Raw genomic sequence first — 23,326 nt, forward strand, 5'->3', positions numbered from 1 at the left:
CGATGCAGAAAACAAGTGCTGAATAAATGGACGACAAGCATGGATTCTCTGTAAAACACTAATTTAATGTATTTGTAGCAACAGCTGTACAATTTTCGATGACACATATCATATAATCATAATTAAATTAATCTTACGGATAATGGCGGAAGCAACGATCGTGTTATATTCAAAGACACTAAAGTTTTCGCTATTATCTTTGGACGTGGCAGGTATCATCGGTACAACTTCTTGCTGTAGCTTTCAGTTTCTCTCCATGGAAAACTTTCGCGAACCTTCGATATTATCACATCGTAACACGATCTTCGCTCCTTCTTCTCTCTCTCTCTCTCTCTCTCTCTCTCTTTATAGTACCGTACGTTGCTTATCACTTTGGCCTCAAAGTTTCCTAAATCCTTAATTCGCATTCGTAGAACATTGACTAGCTCTCAACACTCGCAATTTCTTTATTCGTATATTCCTTGTCTCAGCACAAGAATTAAACATTTTTTTCGAGAAGATTCGTCAGGACGGTGCAAGCGCAATTTCGATCCTCGCGTTCGATCGACAGTGGTGGTGCATCGGAGAAGGTGGTGTGCGACGAAGGATTCCCTGGTACCATCGACATCCCATCGGTCCATTTCTTCCAGGTGCCATCACTGTCTACCTTTATACTTTGTCCTTAATTTTGCAGAAGAATCAGAGGTTCTTTCGAGAAGATTCATCAGGACGGTACAAGCGCAATTTGAATCCTCGAGGTCGATCGACAGTGGTGGTAGTACATCGGAGAAGGTGGTGTATGATGGAGGATACCCTGGTACCATCTATACCCGATCGGTCCATTTCTTCCAGGTGCCATCATTGTCTTCCTTTACTTCGTCCTTAATTTTGCAGAAGAACCAGACGTTCTTTCGAGAAGATTCATCAGGACGGTGCAAGCGCAAGTTGAATCCTCGTCCGATCGACAGTGGCGAATGATTCATTGGTGAACGCAGTGCAGGTAGGACGACTCCCCTTCTTGCCATCGAAATTGCCCCACTTGGTCGAGATACAGTAACTGTCCATGGACCACGAATTTCAGCCTCGTGACTTTCATATACGAGAAACACTTGGAAATAATTGCCAGTTTTAGACAGGCACACCAATAATGATTTATTTACAAGTTCTTGAATGGGGAAATGCAGTGGGTAGTGGGGGGGGGGGCAAAGGGGATAGAATTTAAAACTGAGCAACTACTTTGGAACATTGCGAGGAGAGGATTTCGAAATAGCTAACGATGTTGGAGAGGGGGTCCATTTACGCTAAGTATACGAATGATTGGGAAAACAAGAAGAGGGATCCGAGTTGATATTCTTGAGGAGAATGACGGTTTTAAGGGTCGTAGTGGATCCAGCAGAAAGAAGAATGATGCTGCTTTAAGAAGGATCTGGAAGTGCAGGGATTGACCAGCTGGTAGATTCAGGAGGTATTACCGGTTCATTGCTGAAGGTGAATCTATGTACAACAAGTATTCGAATCAATGGATCAGGAAGTACTTGTGATGGTGCAACAGTACAAAAATTGGTGGTTTGACGAAAAAATGGTTGATTGTATAGACAAAATATTGGTTCTATATCGAGCACAAGTTCCGTGACTGCACTACGACCAATATAGAAAGATCCAGGAAATATGGTTTGAGATGGATACATGCTGAAGAACCATAAGAATGATCAGGGAAAAAAGAAAGTACTCAGGATGGTATACATAGAGATCACTGCAGATTGTACATAAGGAATTGTGGATCCTACTAAAAATAATTTGGTCCTCGTGCTTGAAAGTTTTGGGAGTGCAGAATGAACAGCTGGGGGTAGATGAAGAGGTATCGATGGTTCGTTGTGCTGGAGGGCTGGATTTATTCACATAAAATATTCGACTGAGCAGGGAAGGGATTTTGGATGGTATTAGTAGAGATTGGCAGTTTTGAGTGGTAGTGGGTCCAGGAGATACGGGGGTAGTGCTGCTGAGAAAGGTCTGGGACTGCAGGAAGACCAGCTGGTAGATCCAGGAGGTATCGCTGGTCCGTTGCTGCCACGTCCGTTGGGGGAATTGGCCTCTGGTGGGCCGTCGCTCGAATGCTTCACCAAATTGTTCACCAAACTCTGATTCGCGATCGGCTTTACCTCGCTGCTCGACAAAACACTGTTGTTCGGTGGCGTCGCCGGACTTCTCGGCGAACGACCTTCCGCTTTAACGTTTCCCACTGGGCTGGAGGCTCCACTGTCCACTCCAAGTCCGCCCTGGGATCCCGTCGATTTCTGTTGCGCCAATCTCTCCTGCTTCCTAAACTTTGCCCGGCGATTTTGAAACCAGACCTGAAATGCAAAAAACACTCGTAAATACGGGAGTATCTGGGAACGAAACGGGAGGATTGCGTTCTATATCGTGTATACAAAGCGTTAATCTCGTTTGGTAGATCCTGGAAAAAATCTTTGATGCAGCGAGGAGCGAGAATTCCGTCGAGCGGCTAATGCCGCTAAGTAGATAATCCCCGTAAGGATCATCTCTGTAATAAGAAGGAGAGAGGGGTGAGGGGAGGCGGGGGGGGGGGGGGGGGGTTATACGACGTGCAAAGTCTTTAGGAAAAATTTTCGTCGAATGATGGTTGGGAAGGGATGAGAAGGGGGTGGCTCGTCAGAGTCGGTAGCTCGCGTGGGAGGGGTTCTCGTAATTGGCCGTAGTTGGCCAAATGAAATATTTAACGAATAAAACAAACGGAGCGGTGCGACGCTGACCTGCATGTTCAAGCAGCGGATTTATTTGCTTTAACGTTTGTCCGAGCTACCCCCTTGTGCCACCTTCGCTTGCACCCCCCACACACCCCCTTACGCTCCGCCGGAGCCATCCATTTCACCGGGTCCTGTAGGGCAGGCACAGAGCTGTGTCCCCTCCATCCCTCTTCCACCTTGGTCGGCCACCCTCTTCCTTCCCCCTCCCTCCCACCCTCGAGCCCATCGCGCGCACACGAACACCGCCCTCTCGATGTGTTTTACGGGGGCGTTTCGGGGCTACTGGCTCCAAGGGGCGAGTTACCCCCGCTGGTGGGGGCAGAAGCGTGCGCGAAAGAGAGAAAGAGATAGAGGGAGGGGCTACAGGACACCATGATGAACGTGATTGCCCTTTCCGGACTGCAAACACTGCTATTGGATTTTTATCAGCCGCTGCCGCTATGCTCAGCGCGACGAACGCAATCGAATAACCAACCATCACCTCCCCCCACCCTCTCTCCACAATTTTCGACCCTCCGATTTTTCCGACTCCCCACCCCCCTCCTTCCTCGTCTTCTCTACCCCATCCCACTCTATCCTTCCGCGTACACGTGTCTGCGTATATGCCAACCTCTCTCTCCTCACCCCCTCCCCCCCCCCCCCCACTTCACCGTCTGTGGCAGCCTACCACCGTGGTAAAAAAAAATCCTCACTCTTATCCTCCCTTATTAAATTTCCACTTTTTGATATTTTACTCTATACGTGTGCCATGAATTGTTTTCAGGCTGAATTCCCTCAGGTATTCGCAGCTTTTAAAGTTTTCCTCGAATTAGAATTTCCTGTCGAATTCTCTGGTCTCTCGTCCCCCCCTTTCCTTCCCTTTCTTTTTTCTCTTTTGTATATCTAGATACAGAGTTTCTCTTTAATGTCGGTATATATAGATGATTTCGTGTTATTTGACTATGCAGCGTGTGGTATTACCATATACTTGGCGTAATTTCGCCTTGAACGTATTGAGCAAAATTGAGGATAGTTGCAATTGTGCGATGAACAGCATTGCATGGTTATTAAACTAAAAAAGCTGTGGAACACACCAAGCTTTAAGATTCAACTGGACGTCATAATAGTCAGTGTTACAGTCGATTTAACTTAAACTTGTACAGGGCTTATCGGAGATGACGCATATATAGCTTAAACCAAGTTTTTTTCAAGGTGAACCGGGCCAAAAATTCCTGTACTATTTTTTCCACAAAGGCATCGTTATCGACATAATTAATTTTTAAATCGAGGAATCAGGAATTGAATTCAACGGAATAACGTTACTTTGCTTTCACTTTCGTTGACGTTTTCTTTTTCAATAAACAAATGAAGCTCATACTTCTCACTTTAGGCCCTTCTGTACCGCCACACAAACAGATACGTGCGTAACTATAGGGGAGACCGGGGACAATTGTAACAAAAAGTGAATCTCATTTTTTCCGGAGATCCTAGTAGTGTTAAAAATCTCAAAAAAAATTGTAATACTTACTACATATGTCTAGAATGCAAATATATTTTTATTGAAGCGATATTTTAATTAATCCATATGCAAACAATGAATATAGTACCGCGTGTAATTTGTTACAATCGACACCACACAGGGGTCAATTGTAACACACCGATTTTCAATTGTAAAATGTGCGTAATTCCCATAGTGCATGGATAAAAAAGTAGTTGAAGATATACTTCAATAAACGGAGTATGTTATCCAAAGGTTAACATGCATGATACAATGAAATTTACTCGTAAAAAATCAAAATAACCACCATTGACTGTTTTATAAAAATAAAATTCTTTGTATGAAAATTATTTTTATTTCTTGTAACATTTGAACATTTACTTGATCAGAACGATGTTTATTGCAATATGTAATGAGTTATTGAAGACGCGATAGAAACATCTATGATTTTCCTATTCAATTAGCATGGTACAATCGGCATCAGTTTACTTGTTACAATTGACCCCACACGCTCCAAATTACTACGTAGTAAAATTTAGCCAAGATAATTTCATATTTAAAAATCGTTCGACATTGAAAAATTTACTCAAAGAAATGACGATTTCAGTCATGTATTGAATTTTAATATTTACATAATAGTATTTGAGCAATACGCAGAGTTAAAGAGCAAGTGAAATAATGACAAAAGAGTGCCTAAAACTGATATTCTCATTTCTACGAACAGTGGCTTAGCATTGGCGGTCCTAAACTATTGCAACTACAGCGTCTTGTATACAGTGTTTAAGAAAGGCACTGAACGATTTTAAATTTCATTAATGGACGGAGCCACAAATTTGAATGTTACAATTGTCCCCGGTCTCCCCTACTGATTATTAATATATTATCTCCCGACGTGTTTTATATTCCCTATCCAGGTGCTTTACGTAAAATTTAATTTCTGCGCATTTTTAACGTGACCCCTCAAGCACCTATTGTGTTAAAAATCTTGGACAACAATACGGCCTTATTTATTGATGTGGTCTATTTTTTAATTATTCCAACTTTTCGGTGACGCAGCACGTGAATTGCTCCATCTAATGAAAAGAATCCAGAAGAAATAATTATATTAAAATCATAATTTTAATGAAATTGTTTTTCTTTTTCGATTTTAAATATTTTTGAATTGTTTACCAGATATAGCAGTTTGTAGCGTCATTGATAGGATAAAATTACTTTAATTGATCTTCAAATAAGGCTGTATCATTGTCCAGAATTTTTAACGTAACAGGTGTTTGAGGGATCTCGTTAAAAATGTAGAGAAAACTCATTTTGTACAGCGCCTGGATCAGGAATGTAAGATGAGGGTAAGTAATATTAACACAATCGGTGTAGTCGAACGTGAGTGTGTGTGTACGGTGATGCAGAACGATGCTACGGTGTGAAATATGAGCTTCATTTGTTTATAGAAAGAGAACTGTCGATGAAAGTGAAAACAAAGTAGTTACTCCGTCGGATTCAAACTTTGATGCTTCGATTTAAAAATTAATTGACTTGACAACGATGCCTTTGCGGAAAAAAAAGGTACAGGACTTTTTGGCTCTGTTCACCCTCGAAAAAACATGGTTCAAGTTATATTCATTCGTCGACGATACACACTGTATAAATTCTTCAGGATGTCCCATTTGAATTAGTATTGTCGAATATTTAATAAGTGATATCTATATATATATATATACGTCTATGAAAAAATGTTTTAAATACGTAAGTTTCATGATTTTGAAAAGGCCCTAAAATGATGTAATTGGTTTGACACCATTCAAGGTTATTCGAAGGTCTTACGAAGGTCAATCTTGAATTTTAAAACGAAGCCGATTATTTTTTATTATATATTTTTATAACTTATCCAAAGAGTTTTTTAAAATAATATGTATAAGTTATCATTTCACCAAGTCGTTCAGTATAGATATTTCGATTTGAAATTTTAAATAGGGGAGCAAGTGTGTGCGTATAAATTTAGCGGTCGAGCATACTATTTGAGCCAAATTCACAAAATATATGTATATGCAATTGCAAATTGAAATTGATAGTAAACTACCGATTAAAATGACAAATTTATTCATTGTTTTGGAAAGATCTTGAGATAAGCTACAAGAATAATGATGAAATAAAAAATAAGTGCTTGCGTTTGAAATAATTCAACCTTCGTGACCTTCAAATGACTTTTCCATGTCAAACTAATGAAATCGTTTTACATCTTCCTCGGAATCATCAACTTTTTGTTTGAAACATCGTTTGTTAGGAGATCTCTCTTGGAAAATATTCGACAGTACCATGCATCAAATTGGACACCCTGTATGTAGTGTTTAGGATCCTTGCTCGAATATAATCTATTCGATTATACACGATAGCATCTCGAGATAATATGGGCTCGTATTATCAAAAATCTTAACTCAACAACCATATGAAGAAGGGACGAATCACATCACTCTTAATATTTTTTCACAAGTTCATTAATAATGTCTATAGTAACTTTCGATTTTCCTTACGATCTGCTTTGTGCTATCGATCTAGCTAAAGAACCTCTAAAAGGGGCTTAAAAAATCTATACGAAACCTTGCATAACAAAAAAAAAACAGTAAATCACCTGCTTCATACGATATTCATTTAAAAATGTCTCTTTATAGCGTGATATCGTACACACACTTTCAAGTCCATTAATCTTTGCAGATTTTTTACCCTAGCATACGGTTATAGACATAAAAAGTATAATTACAGCCGGAAATTTTATTCTCATTTAAAAAGCACGAGAAGTATCTCATTTTGCATTCTGAACGCTGAACATCGCAAGTTTTCATGATGCAGGAATTTATTACACAGAATGTAATAATTATGTGCATCGAAAATTTAGGATAAGGCAGGTCGGGCAATTTGGAGTAGGAAACCATGCATTATGAAATTTTTTAATATTGTCAATATTTTTGGAGTAAAGCAACAATGTGTTTAAGTCAAGAGTGTAGAAATTGTTATGTAGCTCGATAAGTATTAATAATATGACAAAAATGCACGAGTTATTGGTAGATATGCTTATATAACGATATAAAAATGTTTATTATGTATTTTCGCATTGTTGATACTTTTCAACTTAAAAAACAATACATTAGAACTTAATTCGCTAGGTCGCAGCCCTATGTAAATTGTTATGTAACTCGCTTAAAATGAACAATATAAAAAATGATTTATAATTATTTTTTAAAGAGAAGATAAAAGCAACAACAAAAATTGTAATATTTTTCGTATTGCTGATGATATTTGTAAAGCCACAGAAGGATATTTTGCAGCTATAAATGCAATCTTATGTAACTCGATGAATATCAATAATACCAAAATAACTTGTAAGACTTTTTGATTGCCTTTTACTTTATCTTTAACAGTATTCATATTTAACAAGTTATTTAACAATTTATACAGGCTACAGTGATCTAAAGAATTTAGACCTGAACATATTGTTCTGTCAGTTGAAAGATATCAATAATACGAAAACTAATATGAAACTTTTTTCATCATTATTATTATATTTATAAAAAGCTCCAATAGAAATTATTCAGAGTGTTGATATTTATACTGAGCTGCGTAACAGTTTATGTAGACTTGGTCCAAACACTTCAGGATACATGACATGGAAAATATTGAAAATATTAAACAAATTTCTATAAGAGTTTTCTACTCCGAATCATCCCACCTCGTGCACCCATAAAATTTTGACCGCACGTCACTGTTACACCCTGCATAATTATAATTATAATATTTTGCTGGGACATTTCACAAGATACTTGAGAGAAAATTTTAATTGAAGCCGTTTGGATGTAACAGAAGCATTGTGTGGGGTAAAGTGCGCACCACAACATTCTGTATTATAATATAAGAAAAACAAGATATTTCGTGGATTGGAATTTCCTATCGAAGTTTGATTGTCCTCTTTGTTATTGTCTGTAGAAATTTACTTGGGATCATTGTTACTCTCGTTCGTTTTCAAATTCCCGTATATAAATTTTCATCTTATAGGTAATAAACATTCCACAACAAGGAGAAAATAAAAGATTATTAGAACTGCCATGATGGTATGTATGCTGAATCAAACCTCTCTGATTACGAGATAACAATATTTCACAACTTTTCAATGCAGAATTTCGATAAAATAATAAATATTACAGTGTAGAGTCAGTAAATTTACTGGACATTTTTTCAAACAAATAATAATTGTCATTTGGCGATCGAGAGGAAACTTTTGCTTTTTTTCGTGTACAGTAAATTATACCATTTTAGAATCGAGAAAATTTTATGCTATATATATACCTACGTAACAATCGAAAGAAAGATTATACCTTTATATTAGAATAATATACAATTGTAATAATTCATGCAAAAATTCGTAATTATTGACTTGATTGTCAAAACCACTTTTTCTCGTGAAGATTGCAAAATTTGCCAGTATATAGAAAAATTTATTATCATAACAAGTGGTCCTCTTTGTCGTTGCCTTTTACGTGCACATAGAAATTTCGATTCGCTACAATATTACACTCGTTATCGTTTCGTCTCGTTGTTATACGCATCAGATATACATATATATATATATATAGGATGACTGGAAGAAATTTTATTCCAGTATCGAAAAAAGTCATATATATAGATTCTAATCTTGGGCACTGCATGAGCATCGAATGGTGCAAGATTTACAGAGAGAGAGAGAGAGAGAGAGAGAGAGGCAGTGGAATTTATTATTATATAATAATTTGACGCGACATTTCAAGACACCGGGGGCCAAAAGCGAAAAGTAATTGAAACGGTTCGGAGCGTTGATCGAATCAAATCGGATGGTGGTACATATATTCTCGTGCATAATTGAAAATAGATGTGGCGAGACGCGAATACCACGATATTGGTGCTTCGTTAAGAACAACCGTCGAATTTTCGTTATTAATAAACGACCGAGCGACGCGCGCGGTTGGACGAGAAATTTTCCATTTCCAAGTTGAAAACGCCATTTGCAGAGCCAAGTATACGATCCTTCGTAAATTTGATTGGATCTATTAACGCAACCGGATTCACAGGATAAGATTATCATTTCGTCAATTAGCCTATCCTCGGCTGCTACTATTTTACCCACCATCCAAATTACTCTCCATCGATAATTTCATCTTTACACCCAATCGAGTCTCAGCCGACAGAAATTCGCCCAATTTCACTCGGCTATTCATATCTCGAGAGATTCGACAACTGGACGAACCAATAAAAAATCTGCCTATTAATGGCCTTAATTATACATAGATAGGTAATTTTATTCCAAGGACGTTCTCCTCTAATCATTCACCACTGTGATAACCAACCTGCAATTATTTCCACTCGTCTCTCCTCCCACCTTGTTGCGCACAACGTCCGCATTTGCTCGATTTAAACTCGTCGTGCACATTTCTCGTTATTTATTCTCTAATGAGATTGACAATATTCTTGCGTGGTTCGCTGATGTTCAATCGACTTTCCTATGAAATATTCGTACAAGGGAAATAATTGCCGTGCGTTCTGGTCGAACGATCTGTGAAAGTCGCAGCAACCATCACCATTCGTGCAATCAACTGATGCATTTCCACCCCAAGGACTTATCTCGTTAATTGAACTGCTCGATTTCTGGTTAGCGTAAGTAGATGAGACGTCGGAAAGACCAATTCCAGACTCCAATGCCTACTAAAAGAGATTTAATACTTTGCCATTCTGCGTGTCCTCTTATACATCTATACTCTCGATTCTGCGTCACTCTGGCGAAACAAATAATTTCTGATAATCGATCAATATTATAATATTAGTGTGCGTGAGGGAAAAAAGGAATAATTTATATAGGAATTTTTCAAAGTCTCGTAGAACAGATTTTTCTCAAATTTTCAAACGGACAAAAATGAAGTAGTGTTGGTGGATTAACTGCAGGAATTCAGACTATAATTGCGAAAATCAATAAATATTTCATTAAAATCAATGTGTGGCGAAAGAGAACATAATTTGTATATGGATTATTAGAGACTTGAAACAATTCAATTAGAGAACAAAGTAATTAGAGGAAGTATCGAGCAGTATTATGCTGCACTCTGGTGAAATATTTATATTTATATAACGACTTGTGAGTCTATTGGCAGTTGGATCAACACAGAAAGCCAATAAATACTTATATTTATAACAACGATATTACGAAGTAGAGAAAAACTTTGACGATTTGTTAAAATATTTATAAAACTGATTATAAAGATATTTGGGAATTAGAAAAGTATGGAATATAATACCGTTGTGTATTTTGATGAAATATTTATATTTATATAACAACTTTTGAGTCTACTGGCAGTTGGATTAACACAGAAAACCAATAAATACTTATTTATAGCAACAATATGACAAAGTAGAGGAAAATTTCGACGATTCGTTAAAATATTTAAAAAACTGATTATAAAGATATATTGGAATTAGAGAAGTATAGAATATAATACTGTTCTGTATTTTGATGAAATATTTATATTTATGTTTCACCTATGCTGAATCTTTTGGCTGTTGAGTCGATGGTGAAAATAGATGAATAACGTCAATTGAAAGAATTTGACGAAAGAGAGAATAATTTATATATCGATTATTATATAAAAATTTGAGAAAATAAAATTAGATAAATAAATTGCAATGAGAGAAATTGAGAATGGAGTTGTGTTGGTGCGTCGCGTCGGTGGAACATTTATCAAGCACCTGCCGAATGTATTGGCAGTCGGATTGAGAGTGAAATGCTTGGCTAGACATGGCCATGTGTGCCGTTGTTTACAGATGAGACACGGACGCCTCGCCGGACTAGGAATTAGGGGACCCCGCGACGCGGCGCGTTAATGTTGAATAAATACACTCCGCTAAATAAAACGTAACGGGACTCAACGACAGATGTCCCCTACTTTGCGAATAAATATTTAATCACTACCCTTCCAAACGTTTCAGCCCTCTCACCCGAGGACTTTTCGTGGCTTTCGAAACTGCGAGAATTCAGCAATGAAAATATACAGGGCGCCAGCAGCTAGTAATTCCGATCACTTTTCATATTTTTTATATCGGTAAAAAAGAAGAAACGCCCAAGAAAATAATTATTTTCCTTAAAATATACGATAATATTTTCGTAAAAATTTTCTTTCTCTTGTAAGGTCAATATTTTTAAATTGGAACTCAGTGTTTGCAATACTTATTGTATTTTAAAATGTGCCTAAATGCTGATAGGATTGATTCGATAAATAACCACCCCACCTCCCCCCCCCCCTCATAATAGAAACTCTTACACTCACCTATAATTCCAAATGCATATATCTCACGAAAGTCTGAATATAATGGTTGATGACGACTAAGAATAATTTTCAATCAGCACACCTGTCAAACATTTATTTGCACAACCCCTTTATCTTCGTAGGAACGAGCACTGTGCGAATCAACCTCCAATACATATCCCTCCCCTTCTCGACAATTTCCATGTATACATCGATAATAATGAATTAATCGTAAGCAAGGATGCTCTCGTTTATCGACAAATATAAATTCATAGCTAACGATTAGAGGCTCGGAAGGAAAAGGGAGGGCGAGGTGGTTGCGAGAGGAAGAAAAGTCGATGCATTCGGTAAGAAGAGAGAGAGAGAGAGAGAGAGAGAGAGAGAGAGAGAGATAAATGTGCGAGAGAGAAGAGTCACAGCCAGGGTGTCTTAATGAGTTAGCGAGCGAGTTTGTTCACGTTAAGGAAAAGTTATGCGCGAAAGTTGGAAAGGAAGTTGAGTCAAGTGGTAGGCAGGCAGTAAAAGGCAACAGGATCAACACACAGAAGCAGCTAGTAGTTGAGGACTGGTGTTTGGAGGGGTGAGAAACACTGCAATCGAGCGTAAGTATGCAGCAACATGGGAGAGGTCGTGGGGCAGGACCAGAGCAGGACTGGTCCCTTTCGGCTTCCTGGCGTGCGTGATGCTCAGCAGGACAGTTTTTAATCACTGTAAGTGGATCTACATAGAGCTACCAATTACCACGGCTCGTCCTGCCATGGGCCCCTTGTGTATCCGACACCCCTCAAGACCCAACTCTCCCTCCGCCTTACCCCCAAACAGCTACCCTCCGCGTTGATTCTCTACCCGCTCACCCTTCGACCAGACATCTTGCAATATTTCTCCTCTCTGACTTATATCGCATGGAATCTCCACCCCCGTCATCGCTACTACACCCCCCCCCCCCACATCCCTCGTTCCTGTTATAATTTTTACGCGAAACCTTTCGGAAAATATAATAACGAAGAAGCGAATTTTCGCGCAACGATCATTCGTATATATAAACTTTCGGAGAGCGCTTCGTTGACCATTGAAATATTCGCGCAGGACTTTTTGGACGATCACGGAGAAATATGAATTTTCGCGCGACCCGCCCGGGATCATCGAGAATTTGTTCAAACTACAGTTTATCGACCCGTGTAAATTTTGACACGGTATACATTTTGGAAAGTGACGGAGGGAAATATGCGCGAATTTTCCTGTAATAATCATCGCGAGGCATTTTTCAGAGGGGTTTTTTTGATCGGCTGTCGCTCGATGCTCTTGGGGGAAATTGAAATGTAATTTGCTGCACTGGATCACATCTGGGGGTGGCGCGTGCCGCCACGTTTACCAGCCTGATACTCGCACACGTTTCGCTCCGCATGAATTACGGTGCCATTACACACCGCGACTCGCTGCATAACACTCACCAGTACACTGAGCCATTGGGATCCATTTACGAGCGACACTCGTCAACGTTTACACAAGAGGATTGTGGTGGCTTGGTTTTTTCTTAACCCGCTAGCCATCCCTCGATCGTCCCTTCGCTCTCATTCACTCCATTTCTATCCGCTTCTTTATCGATTCTGCTAATTTGGCAAATTAGGCGTTTTTTCTTCTTAATCTCTTAAACGAATCGTCCTTGTTGCTCGTAAGCCTTTCAAAATTACTGGTAACAGCTGTAGTATCCCCTTAAGATTATACGACAAATTTGTGCTACAAAAATTAAAATCTCTGATTTGTCGGGAAATCGATGAATGTTAAGCAACGAGTCGATAATCGTAATACAATGCAAATTTTTGTAGGAGATGTATAGTGAAAAGCATATAGGATAAGATTATTACTCGTGTAAAGTTTATGTTGATTAAAAGAAGCTCCGATCGAGCTACCTTTCCGCGCGGACAAGGTATCGAGCAAAGAATAATAAATTATAGCGATTGGGGTGTATAAAGAAATGATGAATAGAATTTCTGCTGAATTCTCAACGCATATTGTTTCTCCGGATAAGCGAGGTAGAAGCGAGATGAAATTATTGGGTATGTAAAACTTTTGTTGATTAAAAAAGCTTTCAGCTATTTTTCAGAGTGAGGCAGATGAGAAAAAAGTGTCGCATCGGTCGAAAATGTGATCTAATTCAAAAACTCGATTATCTTACTTATTGTCGCAGCATAGAGAAAATAAATAAAAAAAGATGTCACGATCGAGAGTTAAAATTGATTTTCAGGTAAACGAAGCTGAAATGAGATGAGATTATCCGATGTGTAAAATTTGCATCGGTAAAAAGAGAAACGAGCTATCGTGTCTCGTGGGAGGTAGGCGAGTAATAAATCGCTCGACGCGTTTTCAGTATCGAAATTCCAATTGGCAGTGGTCGCTTCTGCGCAATACTAAATGTACGTGCTATTTGCAAATTAGATCTCTGCTTGTTCAACCGCTTTCTGCAGTTCAAAGTATATAGAAATATACTTGGCCTGCCTATTCTCGAGCCGCCTCGCCTCGGCGAAAATATTGGAAAAATTATTGAAATTTGCCCGACATTTGGCTAATATTATACATATTTCTCGCTATGATTTCATTGTAGAAAAAAAAAAACTTTATCCAATTCACACTTACCATCGCTGCTTTTTATTTATAATTAAATATTTTAATTTATTCCTGGCTTGCTTTTAATTTGATTGTTAAAACTATACGTTAAATTGAGATATTGCGTGGTGTTATGGGCTAATTTTGCAAGCTTCCTAATTTATGAACTCGATCGAGTAGTCGAGAAGGAATTACGTAGCTGAAACACTAAAACAATTCATTTGTGATTAGTCGGATATCGTAAATAACGAAGAATATTAATCACGTGTTCCTCGTTGATAGATAACAGGTGAACAAAGCATGCCAGACTTCTTTAGGATGCCAATTAGCAAACGAGTGATCGGTGCATGGCGTTGGGCAAAAACTAGTATCAGGCCACGATATAAAAATTTAGAGTGTAAAACTCTTTCGTGTTCTCTCTCGCGTTGCTACGTTTCTCCCTATGATTGCCAAGACATTAATTTGCCAGTCTATATACTAATAAAGACAGTGAGCACAATTGTCAAGTGACACTGTTATGTATTGTTCACCGCCAAAAATCCTGAGGAATTAATTTCGATAGCAAATTCGAAGAATTAGCTGCGTTTGCCAATTATTTAAGTTACTATCGATTTCAACATTATTAAATCACTTTGTTAAAAATGTCCACAAGCTGATTGACGTTCTTTCGTATTATTCCTCATTTATTGATAAAGATAAAATGGTTAAAATGAGTAATAATTATTACCAGCTACATAAAATAATTAAAGAGTAAAAAAGAGCTTTACAGGGATTTGGAGTAAAATTAAAAATAAGCGATATGACATAATAATGGTATTGGCAGAGTGAATTGAATATCCTTACTCATAAATACTAATATGTGAAACGATTGAAATTCATAATTACTACTGTCACAAGGGATAACAAAATTAAGGTACTTTCTAGAAATATATATTATGGAGACGAGAATTTGAAATAAAATTAGAAAATGCGATAAGATATGAGTATTATATGATATTAGGAGGATGGAAAGAATTGTCTTACTTGTATAAATATTAATAAAATGGCTAAAATTATTAAGTATCACAATCATGTAATATAAAGAATCAGGGAATTTACTATGGATATTATCAATGTCGAACATAGTTAATTTTATAATATCATAGCTGAATGTTCCTGTCAACTAAAAATTATTAATGGCCAATTGGAAATAACTACATGATCGACTAAATTAGTTGTTGTTTCAATTTAAAACTAAATTTTCTCAATAATGTAGCTGTAATTGAAATAATTAACCAAAAGAGTTTAAAGAAAAATTTAATTGAGTCCATAATTAACAACTAAATAGACAGTTGCTAAATGCTGGCATAAATAACTAATTTAATTTTCGTTGTTAGTTGTTAATTGCAACTGATTTTTGGCCAACGCTGTACATTATCCATATAGTGTCGTGAATTTGGAATAAAATTCGAGGAAAGAATGCCACGTAAGCGTGATTTTCGATAGAGCAAGGGAATTTATTCCTATTTTGTACAAATCAAGATAAATTTATTATAATCGATAAATACACGTACGACATTAACTTGAAAAAACATATACAAAGTGATTTTGTATAGGAATATTGTAATGAAACGCGCGAGTTTGGAATGAAACTAGGAGAAGCGATAAGGGATGAGTGTGACACTGGAAGAACAAGCGTGGGGGGGAATTTTTGAGGAGAATGGAGGAAAGGAAGATGAGAGTTGGGGAGGAAGAGTAAAGGGACCAATCATGGGATAGGCATGGGGGAGAGGGATTCTATTGTTGGTCGGAGGGTTGATGGAGGGTTTACGGAGGGTGGCCCAAGCCTGGCGAGAGGTTGTTACGGTCGGGGGGGGGGGGGGGTGGATTTTATCGAGCTAAAAGATGGACGGACGTGCAGGAAGAGAGGAGAAAGGAGGAGGGGGGGGGGGGGGAAGATCGGTCAGGAAAGCAGGAAAACAGTTGCGTGCAATGTCGAGGAAGCGCGATTCGAGCGAATCACAGCGGAAGGGCAAAGGGGCAACTCTGTGGCATTCGGGATACAAAAGGAACCGACAAAGGACCGCCGACGTAACTACCCTTTTCGCGCGGTATCTCAGTCAGAAACACTGGCGAACCACAAACTAATTGAAAATTCATAGTTTCTACCACCTTAATTATTCCGTGGCTTTTCTATGCCGCCAACCTTCACCCTCTCCGCACTCGTTCCTACATCTCATCCTCGCTACTCTCCAAATGATTATTTCACCCGCAATGCCAATATTCAACGAAAAGTCAAACATTGTTTCTGCACGCCAAACGAGGAAATTATATATCATTTCTGCAAAAAGGGTGTGGATGGTATATATATCATTTCTTTGTCAATGCCATCGATGTATATGGAATTGTGTACGAAGGATCAATTGTATAAAAATACTTAATATTTTTATTGGATGATTCGTGGTTTTCGATGAATAAAGAGGGCAATTTTGCGCAGGAAAAGAAAAATCTCGACGAATCGATGTAAGATGGCTCGGGGATACTTGCGGAGAATAAAATTTACCCCTTTCATCCGACTCTTGGTACACAACGGTATTAAGCCTTGGATAGGAATCGTATGTCCAGGGGGGCTTCCATCGAATCGGAAAATGCTTTTCCTCCAATAACTGAGATTTAAGCCCCCTTTTCCCTAACTAAATTTGTATACGATATTTCACTACGCAAAGATAATCATCGATTTAATTAATTTCAATAAAGAGGCCAGTTTCATTTTAGTCCTATATATATATAATTTCATATATACGTTCGACGAAAATTCCGAGAAAATTATTAAGTTTTTCCAACAGCTTCTGTCTTGTTCGCAGAAAATTAAAGTCATCAGTCGTCGTTGAATTGATTCTAAATTATGCGTCTGTCTCAACGATAGCAGTTTATGATTTTAACGAAAGACCTTTCGAACCAAAATTTCACTATATTCATCTCATTTCAATTTCGAGCGATTGATGGACCCTCTACATTTTAGCTTTATAGACACATTTGAATAATTTCTGTGAAATTTAGGTGATTTTGGTCATTTTTGAATAAAATATATATTGCTTTAAGCAAACAGATAAGAGAATTAAAACTATTACTCTATCAAGCAATTGATAGATCCTGGAGTCTTATGTATGGATATGCTTGAATAATTTCAGCTAAATTTAGATGGTTATGCAATGAATATATATAATTTCAATGAAACATGTCTTGAAGCAAGAAGCTGAATGAATTGATTTTCTGTTAGTTTTAAGTGTCTTTGGATAATTTCAATGAAAGACCGTTTCAATGGAAACTTTGAGTGAATTGAATTTCTATTAATGTTAGGTGGTTGGTGAATAATTCCAACAAATGGTACCATTTCAAGAAAATATAACCTAGAATAAATTAAGTTTATTTCAGTTTCCAGCAATTAATAAATCTTCGAACTCTTAGGTCCGAATAATCTTTATTACTTTAAGTTAGTTGCAGACACTTCTATAAGAGTGTCTACACACACAATGTTTGAACGGTGAACCAAGCCTCGTTGCGAATCGCACTTACATGCTGTCGGTTCGATGTGAGACAATATTCACATCGAACTGCAGGTAGCATACAGGTATGGTGCGTGACGATGCTCCAATGATTCGCCATTCGGTTGCAAATATACACACTTTAAAAAAAAATTCCATCTCAAACAAAATCCAGAGTGAAATGAATTTATTTCACTTTTTAAAAACTGACAAACCGTTGACTTCTTCAGGCACGAATACGTTTCAATAATCTCCTTTAGTTTCACGTATATATATATATATATATATAGCCATAGCATAACAAGTTCCAATAAAATAAATGATTCCAGAAGAAACTCCAGAGTGAATAAAATGTATTTCAATTTCCAACAAGCAATGGCTCGTCGATCTCTCAAGTTCAAATATATATTGAAATAATTTCTCTTATTTTTAGGTGACTATGGATATAATTTCAGTGAAATTCCGTTTGAATCGAAAATCTGAGCGAACCGAATTTAATTCAGCTTCTTCAAGGATGGATGGTTCTTAAATTTTTCGACCCCCCCCCCCCCCCCTCTCCACATGTTTGAACGGCAGTACGATTCACGATGCTAGGGATTAATCATGCACATCGCACGAGATCTAAGATGCTAAGTTTAAGTCACGGTGTGTCTGACACCTTGGCTAATTGCGTTAGGGAAGCTTTAAAAGCACTCGTGTACCTGTCTCTCAACCCGAAGAGAATCCAACAGACAGCCATTTCCTGCAAACTGTAACCTAAACGATATTACAGACACATTCTACCTTCCGTCCCTCTCTCTCTTCCATCTTACCATCATAATGCCATATTCTCAACTTTTATTTTTAATTCACTTGGCTACCTCGTCATTATCATCCCAAATCAAATTCTTCCCTGTCAAATCTGGTTGCTACAGTTTTTTCAAAGTCTTAAATAAATTTCAGCATCTTCGTATACCATAAGAGAATCGAGATTTATTTTCTGTCGCAAAATCGAGACAAACACAATTTACGACCGGATGGTTGTCAATTTTTGATGGCGATGTCTAGTATCATTTTAAATAACGCGACATTCTCTCTCTTTATCCCTCTTCTTAACTCTGTATTTGACTGTCAAGTTTTCGAATAGCTACTCATTTTCCAGTTATTTCGGTGCTCCTCAGTTAAATTATGCTACAATACCGTTCCAACGAGCAATGACATTTTTCAAGATGTCTGTGCGCAAATGTCGAACCAAAAATAACTCTTCCCCGATGTAATTAATGCACAACCAGCGCAATTTTACCAATAATAATTGCGCACCGAGCAACTCGCGATCGTTCATCCTCCCAAGTAGGTAATTTTCACCAAATTTCGTATGATTAAAAAGAAAAAACTGCAATGAAAATACTGTTCGTTATCCAGTAAAATATACGTATACTAGCTTGGTGATAATTATGACTGGAGTGTAAAATACCAATCTGCTTTTTATCGGGTGAAGCGATTAACCCAGAGACAGGTTTATAGCATTTCAAAGAATTTCGCGAAAAACTATGGGCGAATAACGCTCTGCACTATAAATATTTAGCTAAATTGTACATGGAGTTTCAATGCACGTATTTGAAGAAATTAATCCATGCATCCATAATTATTTCCGCCAATCAGTCACGTTCTTCTAAACGATAATTTTTTTTTCATAAAAAAGTGAAATGTAATACAAAGCAACATATAACGCGATCGTTGATCTTTTAAATTATTTTTTAACAAACTTCAAATGTTTCTTTAAAACAGCTTCGATATTGAACATTATTTAGTTAAATTTAAGTATTATTTGGAAATAATTATGACTGAAGCAAGATATTATGTATTTTGCTATTATATATCAAAGTGAAAATTATAAAGCGTCTATAGAATCAGTTTTATCGTATTTGGAAGTTTTGCAAAAAGCTACAATGTATAACACTTGAATTCAAGTTTTCAGCTAAACATGTGACATAACGAAGCTCAGATTGGCTTATTTGATTCACAAAATCACTCACAAGCTCTCCATTACTTTTTCATCAATTTCTATATCTAACGTGTTTTAAATACACGTTTTTTGCAGTAAATAAAGATGAAATGAAAAGCGTGATTTTCACATACGAGCTTATAAAGGGATTACGTCGAGTTGAGAGGGTTGGAAGGGGGTGAGAGAAAAAGAAGAAGATGAGAAGTATATCTATGCAGGAGCAGTGCTGGTTTTACAGGAGAGTGTGTGTGAGAGAGAGAGAGAGAGAGAGAGAGAAATATGGAGTGGATTCGGAGGTGGGAAAGAGAGACGGAAGCGGGGATAATGTAATTACAAGCCCCATTTTCGTTTTCATGGCACCTGCAGTCGTGACCTGATGGATTATACTGTCTAATGCTTCTGACGGATTATCGTTGAAGCTTCCCGAGCCGGAAGAGCCTCGGGAAAATCGTGCGTGAATCAAGGAGCACGTCGCGAGGGAAATTTACGAGGACCTCGCTCGCCATACGAATTTTATATGCTGGCCGACTTCCGGCGATTGGATCGTTAGCTGCTCACTTTATTTTCACGAAAGACCTCTATATGCACGGTATATCCGAGCGAAATGACTTTTCCACATATTTTCCAACCCTACGCGAAATACAGCCTCCATATACTATATATTGATTCTCGTTTCTTTACTGTCAAATTATATACAGCTACAATTTCTACATTTTTAATGGTGGAATCATTTTTCTTTAAAAGTAATAAAGTACAATGAAAGGATTTTTCGTGAAAAACGCCTATGAAAGCTGTCGAAAAGCCAAACGATTTTTTTTTTCGTCTTTTTTGTTTGAATTTTTCATCCCCTCGAAATGTCGTCCGTGTATCTGTCCCCTATTGATTCTCGTGTCTATATCGACAATTTAATCAGCTATGACTTTTAATTGTCCAATAGTACAAATCGATTTTATATAAAAATGATAACAACTACAAGATTTTCTACGAAGCGTACTGTCGAGTAAGGCTGCTGTTAAGCCACAATTGGAGAGTTTTCCAGAAATTTTCCATTCCCTCCGAATTTCCCCCTCTACTCCTTCTATCGGTTCTTTTAAAATTTTATCGTCCAGTTATCAAGCTTCGAAATATAATATTTCAGTCTTAAATATCCATATAAAAGTAATAAATAATTTAAATTAAAGTATATTCTAAGAAACATATATTTCGACGAACGTTTATCAGAACCCCATCTGGCAGGCATGTTCTCTATAGAAATTTTCCATCCCTTCGAAATATCCTCTTTATATCTTTCTCTTGCTGGCTTCCTAACCTGTCAAATTATCAGACTTTAATATATAATTTTTCAATCGTAAATTTCTATTTAAAAGTACAAGAAAAATAAAAGAGTTTTCAATGGAAATTCGTGCGTTAATCAAGGAATAAGTCGCAAGGGAAACTTACGAGGATCGTTGACCGCTCGATTTATTTCCACAAAAGATCCTGTTAAACCTTATCCAAGAAGCTTTGCAGAAATTCTCTACTCGGGCCTACACGAAATCTCCTCACTGTCCATCTAATCGACTCTTGTTTTACTATATATAACAAAGTGATCGTGTCAAAGTACCACGTTTCAAAAGTCTAATTTCTCATTCGTATATATATATGCGTTTCTTTATTTAAAAGTAAAAGAGAAAATAAGTATTCGCTCCATAGAAAATTGTGTTAAATCGATTCAGGGATTCTCCTACCTGCACCCTCGCTTCCGTCAAGTCGATCTTCATCGCTATCTCCTCCCTGGTGTATATGTCGGGATAGTGTGTTTCCTGGAAGGCACGTTCGAGTTCCTTAAGTTGGGCTGACGTAAATGTCGTTCGTATCCTACGCTGTTTCCTTTTCTCCGCCAATCCGTCGTGTCCCGAGTAAGCCTTGTATCCCAGACCACCTGAGGATCGACAAGAGAAACACAATTCAATATTAACATTCAAAATCATAACCGCGAAATGGACCAATGGTACACCCATTTCCTGTTGATTCATATTTCTAAAAACGAAAGTCAAGCGTACATCACTTTTAACACTCGCCAATTCTCCTGCTTTCGACTTTCCTATAGAAAATCAAAACCATAACGTTTATAAAATCAAATATAAAATATGCCTATAACAATATATAATTAATCTTCGTCCCGTTGGTCCAAACTTAATTTAAAATTAATTTTCTAAATAGTAGCATGTCCGCCCTTGGCCAATAATTATCTAAATCGATAATTGTAAATAAATTCCGCAAGAAGATCTTGTTTAGTTTTAAACATCTCTGACGAAGAAAGTGAAAATTAAAATTTCAAATGAAAAGTATAAATCTAGTCAATGATGTACGACCATTATTCTCTCATTATAGAAAGGTGTACATTGTATAGTTTGTCGCGTGGGGAGTGGATGGAAATTTAGCAAATGTCGAATAGTTGTGGGAGCTGCTGGCTAGACGGGTAAATTTTTCAAGTAGAAGATATCTATGAGGGGCAGAGCGTGAGAGAGAGAGAGAGAGAGAGAGAGAGAGAGAGATTCGGTCGAATGAAGCGAGGCTAGGACGACGGAGGACGTTACCATAGCAATGAGTGACGAGAGTAAGAGAGCGAGAAGAGGAAGGAAGAAGCGTGTAAGAGGGATGGGACAGCGAGGGGTGTAGCCAGAGGGCTCGAGAGAGCGCGGAAGAAAGAGGGTGAGATCGACCAAGAGGGAAATAGAGAGCGAGGTAGACGCATCCATTGATTTTCAGTGCCATCTTGTCGTCGCTTCTACGGAAACTTCCTTCGGGCACCGAACAGCTTCGACGAGACATCCAAATTTTGACGCTCGCGCAAATCCCTCGTTTGCCTCTGGCCTCCTCCGCCATATACGATCCAGCACCATTCCTCTCGCGAGAGCTTCTTTCATTTTTCACAGGGACAATCTCAAACGATACGATTAAATATGAAAACTTGGCGAATTGGTCGAATCACGGGAAGCTAATTTGACAAATGGACGGAGGGCTACGCTGCCAAAGAAATATCCCAGTCTTCTAATTAAGACTGATTGGCTTAATTGGCTGATTGGATTCAGACAGGCCATTGATTTCGTGGCTCTTCTCCAACGCTGCTCGCCCCTTTATTCAAATAAATCTTCCGTGAGATCAAAGTCAACAAACAACAGCAGGACTGATTGATAAGCTCGATCGATGGATACTCATGAACGAATGTAGCAGATTATTTCGGACACGGTGTCAGTGATGTTCCTGAAACGTACACCAGAGACCAATTTGACACGTTGGAACATTTTAGGAATCTTTCTGACACGTTTCTGCGACATGTGTGAACTAGAGTTGCCAAAAATTCCTCTCTTACGGCCAAAGCGACATCGCGCACTCCCTCTATATATATATATATATATATTTATATGTGACATGTGATTGTGATTTGGCTCAAATTGGTTGAAAAAGTGCAATTTCTGGCAACTCTACAGTGCAAACTGCTTTTTTAACGTTGCAACCGTGTTACGTTCCATCGGGTCCCCATTACTAAGTGTCTGTCTCGTATTTGTTTTAGAGGTCCAATAAATTTCCCACGTAGATTTTTACGTAAGATAATTCTTTTGGAGGTGACGAAAGGTTGGGGGAGCGAAGCTGGAATTGCAAAGAAAGATTGCGAGGTCGATCGATGTTATAATGTT

General features: G+C 37.9%; 1 protein-coding gene across 1 annotated transcript in view; it reads right to left on the minus strand.

Annotated features, from left to right (window-relative positions):
* Positions 1–117: 117 nt before the first annotated feature.
* The window catches only part of LOC136784053 (paired mesoderm homeobox protein 2A-like), a 35,165-nt gene continuing 11,956 nt past the window's right edge, over positions 118–23,326 (minus strand). The window contains exons 2-3 of the mRNA XM_066744523.1: positions 21,374–21,567; positions 118–2,330 (exon numbers count right to left, since the gene is read on the minus strand). Of these exons, the coding sequence (XP_066600620.1) occupies positions 1,920–2,330; positions 21,374–21,567 (605 nt within the window). The 3' untranslated portion in view covers positions 118–1,919. The remainder of the gene's footprint in view (positions 2,331–21,373; positions 21,568–23,326) is intronic.

Source organism: Prorops nasuta, unplaced genomic scaffold (assembly GCF_024137725.1).
Source record: "Prorops nasuta isolate Cenicafe-Biocafe unplaced genomic scaffold, Cenicafe_Pnas_1.2 PNAS00045, whole genome shotgun sequence".
Classification (NCBI taxonomy): domain Eukaryota; kingdom Metazoa; phylum Arthropoda; class Insecta; order Hymenoptera; family Bethylidae; genus Prorops; species Prorops nasuta.